Source organism: Barbus barbus (assembly GCF_936440315.1).
Source record: "Barbus barbus genome assembly, chromosome: 12".
Taxonomy (NCBI): domain Eukaryota; kingdom Metazoa; phylum Chordata; class Actinopteri; order Cypriniformes; family Cyprinidae; genus Barbus; species Barbus barbus.
Window position 1 is genome coordinate 29075504 of NC_136740.1, and position 14995 is coordinate 29090498.

Sequence of the window (14995 nt, forward strand, 5' to 3'; positions counted from 1 at the left end):
GAAGAACAGCAGACAGTTTAACTGTTCAGGACAAACAAGGGACTCATGAAAAACTATCACTAAACAAAAAAAAAAAATCACTGCTGTGGAACATTCCAGGTAAGAACATTAAGAATCAAGTGTATGTAAACTTTTGAACATTTAAATCCAACTATCATTTTCTCTTGTGGACTATGTAAACATCTTTTATGCGAAATATCTTTTTCAGATCAGTACTAAATAAACAATAACATGCATTTTGTATGATCCCTCTTATTTTGGTCAAATAATTCACATTTTGCAGATTCTGAAAGGTGCATGTAAAGTTTTGACTTCAACTGTGTAGGCTATATATAATATATAGAAACAAACAGTCTGATTGACGAGAGCAACAAATCAATGAATCGAAGTATGGAACGGTTCCAAAATCGGCATCGTTCTATCGCACTATTCCAAATAGCAAGACGGATATTCCGAATTCTACAGTGGAACTGAACACAGGTATTTTGCTGCATGATGAAAAAACTAAAACAGGTGTAAAGTGGGGTCAGCTACAAAGCAGTCAATCATTGGTTTATCCTCTCTATATCAGCCACAGGACGTCAGAATTATCCCAGACAGTTTAGGCCAGTCTGTATTAAGCGGCTTGTGCTTTATGATAAAGCATCCCAACAACATGACGGGTAAAAAAAAGCAAAAAAAAAAGCATTGGTTTCTTTCTGGCTGTCATAAATTCTCTGAAGGATGCTGACAGGCCGTTCGAGCGGGATGAACACGTGACTGCTGTTTATGATCAAACCACGTGGCAGATTTAAGCATGTGGTGAACAACGATGTAGGCCTGTATCTCCCAGCCCACTGCATTTTTCTGGTCTTAATCGGCAATCTTTCGTATTTCTCTTCATTCATCTTTCCCACCCACACCTTTGCTAAATCAATATTTTCTTTAGGTTTTGAGGATTTACAAGATTTCTTTTGGAAGGGTGGGGGAAACCCTTCTCGGCTCCTATCGCCTGTGCATAGAGAATATCTGCAGTTGCCATGGCAATCTCAGAGAGGAAGGGAAAAAAGTAAGAGTCATGACTTAACAGTGAGATAACTCGTTTCATTTTATTAAGCCGAGGCATTGTCCATCATTACTGACAAGCAAAAAGAAAGGGACTTCACATCCTCAGAGTCGACGACTGTGATGCTGGAAGGACAGGCTACTTAAGCCTTCCAAGCATCCTTACTGATCATTTGTTTATTTGGATTTAATAATATTAAAAAAAAGAAAAGAAAAACTATATTTCACCACGTTTAAGGTTTATTTCACCTGGTTTAAAGCTAATAGGGGCTACATTTGGATAAATAAATAAAAGCCTATGAATATAAATTTTGCTGCTACTTACATCCTGACTAAAGGAATAAAAGTACATATATTGAAAAAAATATATTTCAAGGCTAACAAGCAAAGCTTTGTCTGCAAATTAATGTTTCACCCACGCCGTACTGCCAATAGAAATGATTTCTCTTTAAGAATGTTAAAACTTGGGTATAATCTATAAAAGAATAAACGCGCTCTTATTTCAGTGACCATGTGAACTCAAAATAAGTGGAAATGGACTTTCAAGTAAATACATGTATATTCAGTTTATTTTTATAGTGTCTCAGCCCAAACCCAACTATTTGGGAATGCAAATGTTATAAAAAACACTGGAATGCATTACTATTGTACAGTAAAATGTATGTTTTTATTATTAAATGATTACTTGTAATTGTTATTATATGCAATCATTATAAAACGATATTAAAAAAGACAGGAATGTACTACTATTTTACAGTACAATAAAAGTAATTCAATTACATTAATACAAATTACATTCGATAAAGCTACAAAACACTGAAAATATCACTGTACAATAGTAATAAAATGAGTATATTAATTTTATAATAGTCAATATTTGAAGTGGATCAAAACCTTTCAAAGTTGTCCTAAAACCTAAATGCGTTCTTGTCTTAAGACAACTTTGATCCACTTCAAATGTTGACTACCGTACATTGATGGGCATTTATTTCGGTCTTAACCATGTTCATGCATTTAAAACCTCAAGCTTTTATTTTGGCTGAAAATGACTTTGTGCCGTCCAAACAGCTGCTCTAACATTATAATATATTCTGAATTGAATACATGGATCATTTTGAAAGGGCGTCTACAGAGAAAGTTTCTTTTAGCCAGATGGTATAGTTACTACATCTACTGTAACATTAACTTCACAAGTGTCTGTTTTAGGATACTTTTACATTGGCATGTCACTAGGCTAAAAGAGCCCATTTTCATATTCATAAAAATTTCTCATGACTTCTCTGCATCTTGACACTTTTTCAGCAAGCTCATCGTAATGCATTCTGGCATTGGCTTCTGTGAAGTATACATGCCGTTTTGCATGAAGCAATCTATAAAGCAGCATAATGTTGCAAACCTACCTTTCATGTCAAGAGCCCACCCTATGATGCTTTGAAATGCACAAAGTGCTTCTTGCCACTGTTTTTACAATTTAATCGACAGCAGGTGCATCTATACAGAGACCTCTGATCGCACGTAATCACTCTTGCTTTGTTAGAAATGGCATGAAAATCTTTACGTACTAAAGACAGCATTCTGTGGCGTGGATAACCTGCTGTGGACGAACATGAGCAAGAAACACGCTGCCGTTCAGTGCACATAACTATTTGTGATTAAAGCCGATCCGACAGCCTCATTAAAACAAATCCAGAGTCATTTTAGTGCACAAACCCAGTGTGAAAGCAAGTCAGAAAGGAAAATTCGAAAGAACTTCAATGGTATTACCAGTTTATTTTCAGCTTTGCCAAATAATCAGACAGCAGGATTCTTCAGCACATATGCTGCAACTTGAATAACGAATAAGCATAAAAAAGACTGCAATGAGAAGATGCATACATCTTTATTGTACAAATTACAAAAAATCTGTACAAGATCTTCCCTTAGGCTCATTATAATGGTTTCTGTTGGTTAGAGATGTTGGCTCCGTTTCGTCGCTCTAGCTGCTGTGGCCCTGCAGTGCTTCTGCCATGAACAGTTTCCCAAGGTTCTGCGAGGTGAACTCCTTAATGTTCTGACAGTAGTTGTTGATTTGTCCTTGTGAAGAAGCAGAAGGAAACCAATTAATTATATACAACAAGACCAAGCGATATTGATTATTCAACTGGAGTGACTATTTACACCCAAGAGTAAACAGCACTGGCCACACAGCAGTGGTCTGGAGAAGCCAGACAAACCACAAGAAAATCAGAGTTTGATGTCAAGGACTTGGTGTATAACTGCAGTTCTCAAACCACTGCGCATTTTAACCCTCTGGTGCTCTTCTGTGGTTTGGGGAGGGTATGAAAATTTGTAAAGGTTTTGGCACTTGCTATGTGAACACACACACACACACACACACACAAAACAAGATTAAACAAGGACGATTAAAAAAAAAAGAACAGACTGAATGGTCCTGAAAAAAAAAAAAAAGTCCTTAAGATATCAACCTCAAATTTGGAACACTTGTTTATTTTAAATTTAAAAAGGACATAACAGGTACCCTTTAAGTGTGTGTTTCAAAGCATTTAAGATTTATGAGTGTTTAAGTTAGAAATTTAAATTTTAGATCTATTCTCTAAAAAGTCGCTAATAGATGATAAATGGATTATAATGACAGCATAAATTTAGTAATACAAATCCCTAAAAATACAAAATGTGTCAAAAAAAACAAAAACACAATTTAACTAAAATATAGTACATTTCATCGCAAATAAAGGTAATTTTTGAGCAGCACCAGAGGGTTAAACCTGACACCTGGTTCAGGTCTGTGAGCCTCAAAACGAGCTTATGATATAAATCAGGTGTGTGGAGTAAGGAGAACATCCATGGTTTATAATAATAATATTTATTTACAACGAAGAAAAAAAAACTATTATTGTTGAGCCCTGACTACATGTAGAAATGGACAATTTAAAATTAATTAAATAAGATTGATCATGTTGATGGGAAAAATATAACAACTATTGACAAGCTTAGTACTTAAATCATCCTCTTCAGAGATGATGGTTGTCTGATAGAAGAGGCCAAATCTAACTGCGAGGTGTAAAGATTTAAGACCTACAGTTATTCCCATTCCCATTTAAACTGACCCATTCATTGCTGAATTGATCAATTCATGAATCAATTCTTTTAGACAGAGGACTATAAATTTCCAGTGCCCTGCAGAATATGCTGGAAGAAAAAGGAGTTTAACTGAGGGTGAACGGCGGCCGTTGTCCCCCCGGGTACCTGCGATGAGGAGCGTGTCCATGCGTGCAGGCGCCTGCGGAGGCTTGAACATCTTACTGATGTCTTCTTCCGGTAACGGAGGCTCTCCACGACTCTGCCGCTGGGCGTTTTCCTGCTGCCTCCTTTGGACATACTAGAGGAAAAGAGGACAAAATGAGCGAAGGAGAGACTAGAAACTTTTCATGGAAGAACTTGGAGTGACCCAAGCAGCATCAAGACGACAAAAGGTTTTCAAAGATGAAAACTGAACCAGAATGGAATAAAGGAAAGAAAAATTGCAATTTCCAACAACACTGCTGGCATAAAATAGCCACGTCACTGGAGAGTTCATGGTGTCATTTGAAGAGCAAGTCTGATCGTCTCTAAGAATACAGATGCATTTCTGGGCATCAAGACACTTGAGGATCACTGCATGCTGTGACGCTGTGTACTGCATGCTTCAGGGAAAACTTATTCAAACAGGAGTTAAAGAGGATGGGCGGTATGAAGGTGTATACACACGGTCCAAAGGATGGAATCTCTGACCACTGCACATGTCCATGACCTCATGACGATTTTTGACTACATTAAGTCTCAAATAAGTGCAGACCAAAAAAATTATAATAATTTAAACTGTTATATAAAAAAATAAGGTATAAACAAACGAGAACTAAAGAAACAAATGAGAAAAATAAAGAAAAATAAATGGAAACAAATAAACAATTTTAAATAAATCAAAATCAACTAAAAAAAACAGAAATAGGAGAATAAATTTAAAGAAATAAACAGAATAAAAAAAGGGTATAGATAATTAAAAAGAAAATAAATAGAAGAAAGCAAAAACATAAGAAAACAAGCAGAGAAATATGAGAACAGAAAAATAAGAAAAAATAAAGATAAATAAAAGTAGAATAAAAAGGATGATTAACTAAAAATTAAAAAGGTACAATTAAGAAAAACAACAAAATAAAAATTACAAAAATGTCTATAAAAGTAGAATAAAAGAATGAAATGGGTGTTAAAAGAAAAATACAGAGAAAATAAAGCAGAAATTAAAAATAAATAGAATAAAGAAATATAAAGAATAAAGCAAGAAAAAAAAAGATGAATGAAATGAGAGAAATATAAAGAGAAAAAAAGAATAAGAAAGGATAATTAATCAAATAAACAGAATAATAATTAAAAAACAAAAAGCAAAACAAATCTATAAAATACATAAATATGAAGCAGCTGTTTAATCCACAGGTTTAATTCAAAATTCTGTATTACAGAGTACAATATCACTACATCCACACAGTTAACGTGACACACCGCCTACCGCTGACGATACAGCAGTGTCATTACTTCAATGTACACCTCAAGGCAGGTTGATCTGACATCTCTGAAACTGCAAACAGCACAGCTCCACAAGTCCTCAATCTGCCCTAGTTTTGTCAAACTCGACCACTCCGGTGGGTTTTTTTTTTTTTTTTTTAAAGGTGCAGTAGATAAAATTTTTATATATGGTATATTCATGGAAAAAAGACGAGAGGAGATCATATCCTATTTGAGTTGGTGCCACTTATGTCACCGTTGAGGATACCGGCCATTTTTGTTGAAATTAGGCATATGATTTAGGAATGCAAACTGCCAACACAGCGGCAATTCTCTTTGATATTAAATGGTGATTGATGCGGGTCATTTGGTTTATATGGTTCACCCGGGGACCGGCGCGCGCGGGGCTGTGTGGAGGCGGAGACAGGAAGGATATGATCGATGACAACAGTAATTACGGCAGATTTCAGCGTGCTTGATATAGGAGCCGTTGTGGCGACCTGATCGTGACCAAGCCGCTGGGGTCTGGCCACATTTACGGCGCCGTTTGAGGGCACCCTTTAAATTTCTTTGAAAGGATCAACCATCCTGTCAAACAGGAAGTGCTAATGGTCTAATAAACACTGAAGTCTCACTGGTGTTTTGTTCTGGAAGAAAGCAGTGTTTTTCAAAGTGCTAATGAGGCAAGAGCAACAGACGAAAGGCGTAGAGAAAAAATTCAATATTTCACAAAAATTCAATTATTTACGCACCATGAAGTCATTTCAAAACTAACCACGATTTAAAGAAGTTTAGTAGATTGTCTCAGGTGCTCTTTTCCATTTAATGAAAATAAATGAGGACGGGGAAAACTATGTTTCTTCACACTTCGATTAGAGAAAGGAAAACCGTTTTAATTGATCATTTAATTTTGGTATCGAGTATATACCAATGTAGTATTTATTAATATTTTAATTGGCTTTTATTTTTATATTTTCACATTTCATTTTAGTTTTAGTATTTTTTATGTGCTATAAAACATTTCTATTTAGCTTTATACTTCAGCTTCAGCCTCATTTCTTTTGTCAATTTAGCACAAACATTATTTCATCTAGCTGCCCAGTTACAAAAATGACAAAGCATAATAAAAGTACAATAAACTAAATTATTTTATTTATACACTCTTGGGAATATAGTTTTAACTGATCTTTTTTTTGTGTCTTATTTTATCATTATGCATATACTATTATAGTTATTTATCAATATTTTTAATTAACTTTTTTTTATATTTCCAGGTTTCATTTTAAGTTAATCATTTTGTTATTGTCATTTTTAATTTTGTCTTTTATTTCTATCTAGCTGTATTTTGTTTAAATTTTATATTTAATCATTTTAGTATTTAAACTTAATTTAAATTGCATTTCATTTAGTTGTGAAGGCAAAATTTCTAATACTGTCAAAAAATGACAAAAAAGCATAAAAGAAACCTGACTTTCTATTTGGGAAACACGTTTGAAAAACATTATTATAAGTCAAATCATAGGTCTTAAATTACAATTATAAGTCAAATGGATGTCATTTTGGATTAACTATTTCTTTAGAGGCTTTTGTATTTTTTTTTCCAGGCATTTCCTACTAATTAACATTTTGTAAGCTTTGTTCACTGCTGAAGACCTTTGCCGATTTTTCCATTTTTCTGATTTACTATAGCCAGAGCATTTCCACCTGGGAAGAGCAAGCTCTCCAGGGTAGAGAACAAAAACAGAATGGAACTTTGACAAATGTGCAACCATTCCAGCTGTTTCTGTCATATTCATAGCGTGACAACATGTTATCATGGAGCTTCTTGAAAAATAGGATTCGGCGTTATCTGATTTCAAGGGTGGCCTCTCTTCAAATGATCCTGCTGTACTTGCATAAGGTCAGATATAACACAACTCCATACAAAATGAACCCAGAAGCGCCCCATACTATTTCACGCTCCTCTTTCGGTCTTCAGGTGGTGCACAGAACTCATGTTTACAAAATGCCTGCAATGCAAAAACCTGAAAATGTCAAGGGCATTTAGGCCGATTTGTCAGCCTGGCGAAATGGATAAAATTATGAATCTGAAGCGGGTGAGGATTGTAAACTAGATGGCCCTCTTGAACCCTAAATAACCATCTATTGACCGGTTTCATCTCAGCCGGAGAGATACGTCAGGTCATTCCCAGCATGCAGCACATTTTCATGTCCCCATCATATATATTGGATAAAATATTATATTCACATTGTCAAAGATGGAAATAACATTAGTTTTCTTTTATCACAATAAATCGATTAAGTGAAAATAATTTCGGTTTGACAGCATGTCATTTTTGTCATGTCCCCAGGTGCTGCACTTCCTTCTAACACAAAGAACTGGTAACATATATTAATAAATACTCCTAGAGTTTCTTCACATTTAAATTAGAACTAAATTTTCTTGTGATTACCGTTTTAATTGAGCAATTTATAGCAGGTGTTAATTTCATATTGTCTATATACTATTAAAGTAGAGCATATTTTGATTTAGCTTTTATTTTCATATTTTTTAGTTTTATTTGAATTTAAGTTTTAGTAATTATGCTATATGCTTTTGTCTTTTACTTTTTTTCAACATTTCTAATTAGATTTAATTAATTTGTATTCCAGTTGTATTTTCAGTACTTATAACTAACTGTAACAAGTTTTTGAGGCAACATTTGTAATTTTCAAGATTTTTAAGTCTACATTTTTCATCCATTTCTAATTTTATTTCAATGAACAAAAACATTTTTAAAAGGTTTTAGTTAATAAACCTGATTTGGGGGTGTTCCTGCATCCTCAATACCACTTCCTAGCCCGTTTTATTTTAAATTCCCTTTAAATTACAAAAGCCGATTTAAATGACATCAGCCTCCAGGAAGTGACATCCTTTGGGAGGGAAAAACTATTACCATTTACCTATGCTTGTAAATTGCATATATATTCATAATCAATAATAAAGTTTATGCATCCGAGCTGGACCAAAACATTTCTGAAAGTTGTTTTAATAAGCAATTAATATCAAAGTCACTGCATTTCCTTCAAGAGTATGTGTGCATCCAATCAACCTCTTCTGGACCTGCGCTCTTATTCTCAGGCATGTAATTAGACATCTCGGGCTGAAACGGCACTGCAGTGCGCGCTTTACAAAGCCAATTCAAGAGAGCAACGGCGCATCAGATCAGCAGCCACTGAGGAAGAAACAGACGAGAAAAAAACAAATGTACCTGCTGCTTCTGCTGCGTTTGTTTGGTGAGGTTGCGGCAGTACGTATTGTACTTGACGATGTCTTGGCTCATGTCATCCATGCGGTCCATCAGCAGCTGAAGGCTCTTTTCCAGGTGGTTACTATGGCAACAGATTGACAGATAGTTTAGTCAAACAAAGTTTGCGTAATAAACGGATGACTGCACATCAAAGTATAATTGCTTCACAGTGATCTTCTCAATTAAAAACCCAAGATGACAATAGCATGATGTGCCTGATAAGGATGACTATCTGCTCTGAATTTACATGGATGAGGGAGACGTCAAATAATAGCACGTGCTGATTTACGAGGGGCCACCAAATATAACCATCTTCTGATAGATCGGCTCTTCCAGAACCTATTAAGCTGCCTATGTAGGCAGCATATTAGAAGGCTGAGCCACTGCAGAATCTGTTCCAAGTGCTACATGTGTTGCTTTTGGACAAATTCTAAACAATTGCATGCATTCTTCATCAAGAAAGCAATCCCATAATGCATTCCCTAGTTGTTATACCACCAAACTTGAGTCAAGTCTGCCAAGCTCTTCATGTGAAAAGCACTATTTGTACATAATTCAGAAGTAGAGTGTGTAGAATGCTGTCTATGTAGGCAGTACGCAGCAAGGCAGCTCACCAGGGTTTGGAACAGAGCCATTCTACCTCGTACTGTAATTCCCCGAAAGCCAGGTGAATTGCTTTATTAATCGAGATTAGGCTTTCGAAGACAGTCATTTCCATTTTTATCTGGGGATAACGTGCAATCCCAGAGCCCTTCCGAGAACTTTCTGGAGCATTAAGGCCTTTCCACACCGAGCGCGAAAAAGTGAATTTCGCACGCCATGACGCGCTGGAATAAAACAACAGCTTCCTATGGATGCTTCCACAGGCTGCGAACATTTGCGCACCGAAAATGCAAATGCTTTTTTTCGTCCAGTCCGACGAATCTTTTCAGTTTCGCAAAGCGAAAACACGGGCCGTCCAATAAGATTTGAGCATTACATCACGTGGCCAGAGCAACTGCTGTTACCCAAAAAGTCGACGCGGTGGCGCTAAAATCTCAGAAGACTGTATTGAGCACGAGCGTAAAAACACCGAAGTAGAGGACTTTTTCCGCAAGAGAGAGAATGCTGAGTTCTTGTTATTGTTGGTATTTAAGAACAGACTATTCTCACCTATTCTTTATACAGAATAACATTAATTCTCCACTGAATTATGGGATCCGAAGAGCACCGTCCATTTTCTTTCTTCAAAGCTCGTTCACTCTAGACCTGTCAATCATGTAATCACATCTCTTGCCCTTCCGTATATATAAAAGAGAAACATTTTTCTACACAAAATATAAAAGCAAATAGACCTACAATTATGAAGAAAAAGTGCATTGGTGTTCGGCGCCACCTAGTGTGCAGGCGTGAATTAGCAGAAGCCGAACATTCGTTTCGCGCTCGGTGAGAAAGCAACATTCGCTGGCGATTAGCCTCGCTTTTTCGCATCGCACTCAGTGTAGGAAGGCCTTTAGGAAAAAGATGACACCAGCTACTTTGAAGATAGTAGCACGCTCTTTATTTGATACACTGTAAATATGATCAGAATATTTGAATGGTAAGAGACTGTAAAAATGCTATGGTAACTGGTTAACGGTAAGTTCCCTTACTATATGAGGTGAAAAACTATAGCTGTAATAGATCTAATGAGACATTGATTCAATGTAATTTTACAGTAAAATACTGTTAAATGGAGTTCTTGGAAGTCATCTAATAATTTACAGTGAAACATCTTAAATCGACATTCTTGTGTGACAGCTCACATTTGATGATGGTTTCATTGAATTAAGTTTCTTACATATGTCGTGGAATTAATATTACATTATTTTATCATCACGTTACCATGATGGTGTTTATTTGTGTGACACTATGCATCTTTTCATTTACCTCAGCTTTTGGAAGAGCTGTTGTGATTAACTGCGATTCCATCATGTGACTTTTTCTCTTTACCGCCTATGTTTTTTGTGATGGTCAGTGTATTTATAAAAGTAAAGAACTGATTTACGTAATTTGGTATATTAACATTAAGTTAGTCAAATGTAAGTTCATTCTGTAAACCTTTTTTTACCATAAATTTCAGATTAATTTTTTTAAAGTATAAAACTAAAATTAAGATCTAGTTAAGATCAATCAATGCCAGTTTTAGAAACTAATTTGAGCTATTTTAAAGGAAGTCAACTAAGACTTAAAAATCTGTCTTTAATCATCATCATGCCATTCCAAACCTTTCTTTGACTTTCTTCTTTGAAACAGAATATCTTAGCCGCTCTTTCAAAATAACAATTATTGAAGATACTTCAAAAAGCATGCAAAAATGTCAAATATCATAAAAATGGTTTATATGACTCATGCACTACATTCAAACTCATCTGAAGATTGCCCCTGCAGCGAGCCGTTATCCATTGTGACCAAATCATCTCAATCACTTAGAGCGAAAAGATCCAACTCATTGAAGAGATCCAACAAACAAGCAACGTTTGATTCACAAATCAGAAAGAACTACTTTTCATTAAATCCACCAAGGAGTTCGATTGAATTGTGAGCTATCGTATGTCTTCAGATGACTCAGAATCTAATGCGCGAGTGTATGAAGCACTTTCGCACCCTTAAGCCCACATTTCATTGTAATTGCATGGAAAAAAGTGACCAGCACAGTCTTCCCGTGCTTCCCTTTGGAACGACATGATGGCCAAGCAAATGAGGACAATTTTCATTCCTGTAACATTCATAATGACATGCTTTCAAGTCTCTGTGTTTTTGGATTGACACATCTGCTCTATAGACCTATTGGTATTTGCCAAGAAAGGAAAGGGCATCTCTGTACACAGGAAGACCGAAATGACATGCTGAATACATTATCATTATCTGCGTGCTGATGGGAAGGCTGAATGATTTCACCAGCAGGGCCTATTAAATACACTAACTCCTGGGATGTTCAGAATTACAAATGAAAGACTTACTCAAAGTGGCAAAGATTGTAACTCAAAGCAGTAACTATAGAGACCAAAACACCTGCTCACATCCCAAGTATTTAGTCTATCAATTAGTCTGATTCGGAAGAGGGGCCTGAACAGCTGTGGCTGCTGGGGGAGCATAAACAGTCAGAAAAATGACATTTCCAGTTCCTGCGTTCATTAAAGACGACAAATCAGAGAGGGGAAAATTATATTTCTTGCTCTTTTGAAATAAAAGAGATCAATGTGCTATGTAGATCAGAGCTGGGTGATATAGCTAAAAAAAAAATCTTGATGTTTTCCACCCTTTTGATGCAATTCTATATATATCTTGGCATTTATCTTTATGCTCCGAAAAGGTGATTTCTTTTCAATCAGAGGAACCAAACAGCCATTGTAGCCTCAATATGTCTAAGACACAAACTAAACTGCTGTTTAAAAATAATCAAGGCATGTTTTCCACACCATATTATTTTCAGTAAATGTACAAGAAAACACTACTTTTAAATGTCAATTTTCTTATGCAGTAAAATGCAAAAATGCATTAAACCGTAACGTGAAAAGTTATTACGATTTAAAATAATTCTTCTCGACTTGAATACATTTTAAAATGTAATTTATACTTGTGATGCAAAGCTGGATTTGTTTTAGCATTTTAGCATATGCTGATTTGCTGCTCAAACACTTCTGATTCTCATCAATGTAGATAAAATAAAATACTTTATTTGAAATAAAACTCTTTTGTAACATCATAAATCTCACCTTTGATCAATTTAATGCATCCTTGCTAAATAAAAACATTAATTTCTCTGCAAAAAATCTTACTGTCACCAAACATTTGAAAGGCATTTCATTTTTTTTCCATTTATCTGCACTAATATAACAAGCAAAAAAACAACAACAGTATTTATTCTACATCCATTTTTAACATGACTTCTATGGACGTTTTTGAAATTAATTAACTAATTGAAAAAAGCTAAACTACAACATCTTTAGTGCAAGAAACCCTGGACTTCAGAGAGAGAACAAATTAAATGCTGTAGAATGTGTATAGACTCTAATCTTTCCTCTAAATTCAGCACATTTAATATACTGTTCTTGAAACTACTGGTCATATTAGTTCAATAAAAAAAGAAAAGAACGAAATAAAGAAAATTCATTCTGAATGTAATGAGGCTCATTTCAGGGAACTGCTCTCCTGGAAACAGACTCGACTCAATCTGTAATAAAATTCCGTTGAAACTAAACGTATTAGCCAAATTAATTTAGACGAGAGGACTATTTGCAGGAGAATAAAACGTCCAGCTCCAGCTAGAAGCATTAACGATGGACCCCCCCAAAAACTTAATTTTAGGTCAGCGGCTCTTATCTGGTACGCCGTTGGTCTGTTATCTGGGGAAAAAATGTTAAAAGCAAATAAAATGCAACTAACCATTTAATTATGCACAATAAAGAGGTTTATAGACTTTTAAAATGCATCCCTGTCAGTTGTCATTGACGTCTGGTCAAACTCTACAGTATTTTGGCACAGATTCAGCTATGGCTTGGTCAGTTAATACTAACAATATTAAATTTTAAACCCAAATAAGCAACAGCTTTTGGTTATACTCGCAGATGATGATATACTAGATGCAAAAGACGCATCTAAATCTGAGGTGTGATGTTTGTATTTCAAATGTTGTAACTGCTGGAATAAAATCACTGTTTGCAGCATTTCTCTGCTCCCAGAAGACTGGTTTTATAACGGTTTGGCCCAGGCAGCACGCAAGACCTATTTGGAGTGTCAAGATTAAACTGTGCCGTCAGGGCTTGTCAGCGTGTATTGCATTTCCTCGGTCAACTTCCTGGGCGAAACAGAGCCGTGGCAGAGAGGCTTAAAAGACACGGATTGACGAGATGAATCAGCAAATGACAAATCTTTTTCCCAAAATGGGAGCGTTGGACACAGTGGTCAGGGAAGGGCTGATTCTGACCTGCTTGACAGATTGAGCAGCTCGTGCTTGTCAGCCACCGTACTCTTCTCTTGCAGATCCAACAGGAGCACGTTTATGAGATGAGAGTTCTTGATGACGATGGGGACTTCCTCAAACATGAGCTCGAAGCCAATGCAAGCCTTCTTCAGCCTGAGGAAAAAAACAAGAAACAAAAAGCCTTCTGTATCAATACCAAAACATTAAGAAAATAGTTTTAACTGGCAATGTTTTTGAAAAAGATATGAACACTTATCCAGCAAAGACACATCAAAAACAGACATGTATAATGTCTCAAAGATTTCTTTTTCAAATAAATGCTGCTCTTTTGAACTTTCTATTAATCAAAGAATCATGAAATTTAGCACCGTTTCAATAAAAATATTAGACAACTGTTTTCAGCATTAATAATAATAATAAATGTTTCTTGAGCAGCAAATCAGCATATTAGAATGATTTCTGAAGGATCATGTGACACTAAAGACTGGAGTAATGAACTTTGAGTCACTGGAATAAATTGCATTTTAATTCAAACAAGTTTTTAAATTGTAATATTTTAAAATATACATTTTTACTGTATTCTTGATCAAACCAATGCAGCCTTGGCGAGCAGAATTGTCAAAAAAAAAAAAAAAAGGAAAACCAAACTTTTGAACTAATGTATAGGTTTTGTGTGTCCTCAATACGACTTTCCATCTTGTTTCTCTTTTTAAATAAATAAAATGTATATATAATTTATGCATGAATGTACCGTTCTTGTGTCCCTAATACCACTTTGCATCTTGTTAATCTTTTTTATTAAAAATAATAATAATAAAATATGAAAAAAATAATAAATGTTTAGTTTGTGTCCTCAATCCCACTTGACATCTTGTTACTCATTTGAAATATTATATATATATATATATATATATATATATATATATATATATATATATATATATATATATATATATATATATATATATATATATATATATATATATATATATATATATATATATATATATATATATATATATACATACATATACATACATATACACACACACACATGTATACACACATAAAGACATATACACACAATGTATATGGGCTTTTTGGTCCTCAATACCACATTCTATCTTGATGCACTTTTGTAATAAGTATAAATTAATATATAAAGACGTTCGTATCA

At 35.0% G+C, this 14995-nt stretch overlaps 1 protein-coding gene across 1 annotated transcript in view; it reads right to left on the bottom strand.

Annotated features, from left to right (window-relative positions):
• Positions 1-2907: 2907 nt before the first annotated feature.
• Positions 2908-14995, bottom strand: part of LOC306877609 (eukaryotic translation initiation factor 3 subunit H-A-like) — a 72832-nt gene continuing 60744 nt past the window's right edge. The window contains exons 5-8 of the mRNA XM_079429466.1: positions 13822-13971; positions 8835-8955; positions 4291-4423; positions 2908-3117 (exon numbers count right to left, since the gene is read on the bottom strand). Coding sequence (XP_079285592.1) covers positions 3020-3117; positions 4291-4423; positions 8835-8955; positions 13822-13971 — 502 coding nt within the window. The 3' untranslated portion in view covers positions 2908-3019. The remainder of the gene's footprint in view (positions 3118-4290; positions 4424-8834; positions 8956-13821; positions 13972-14995) is intronic.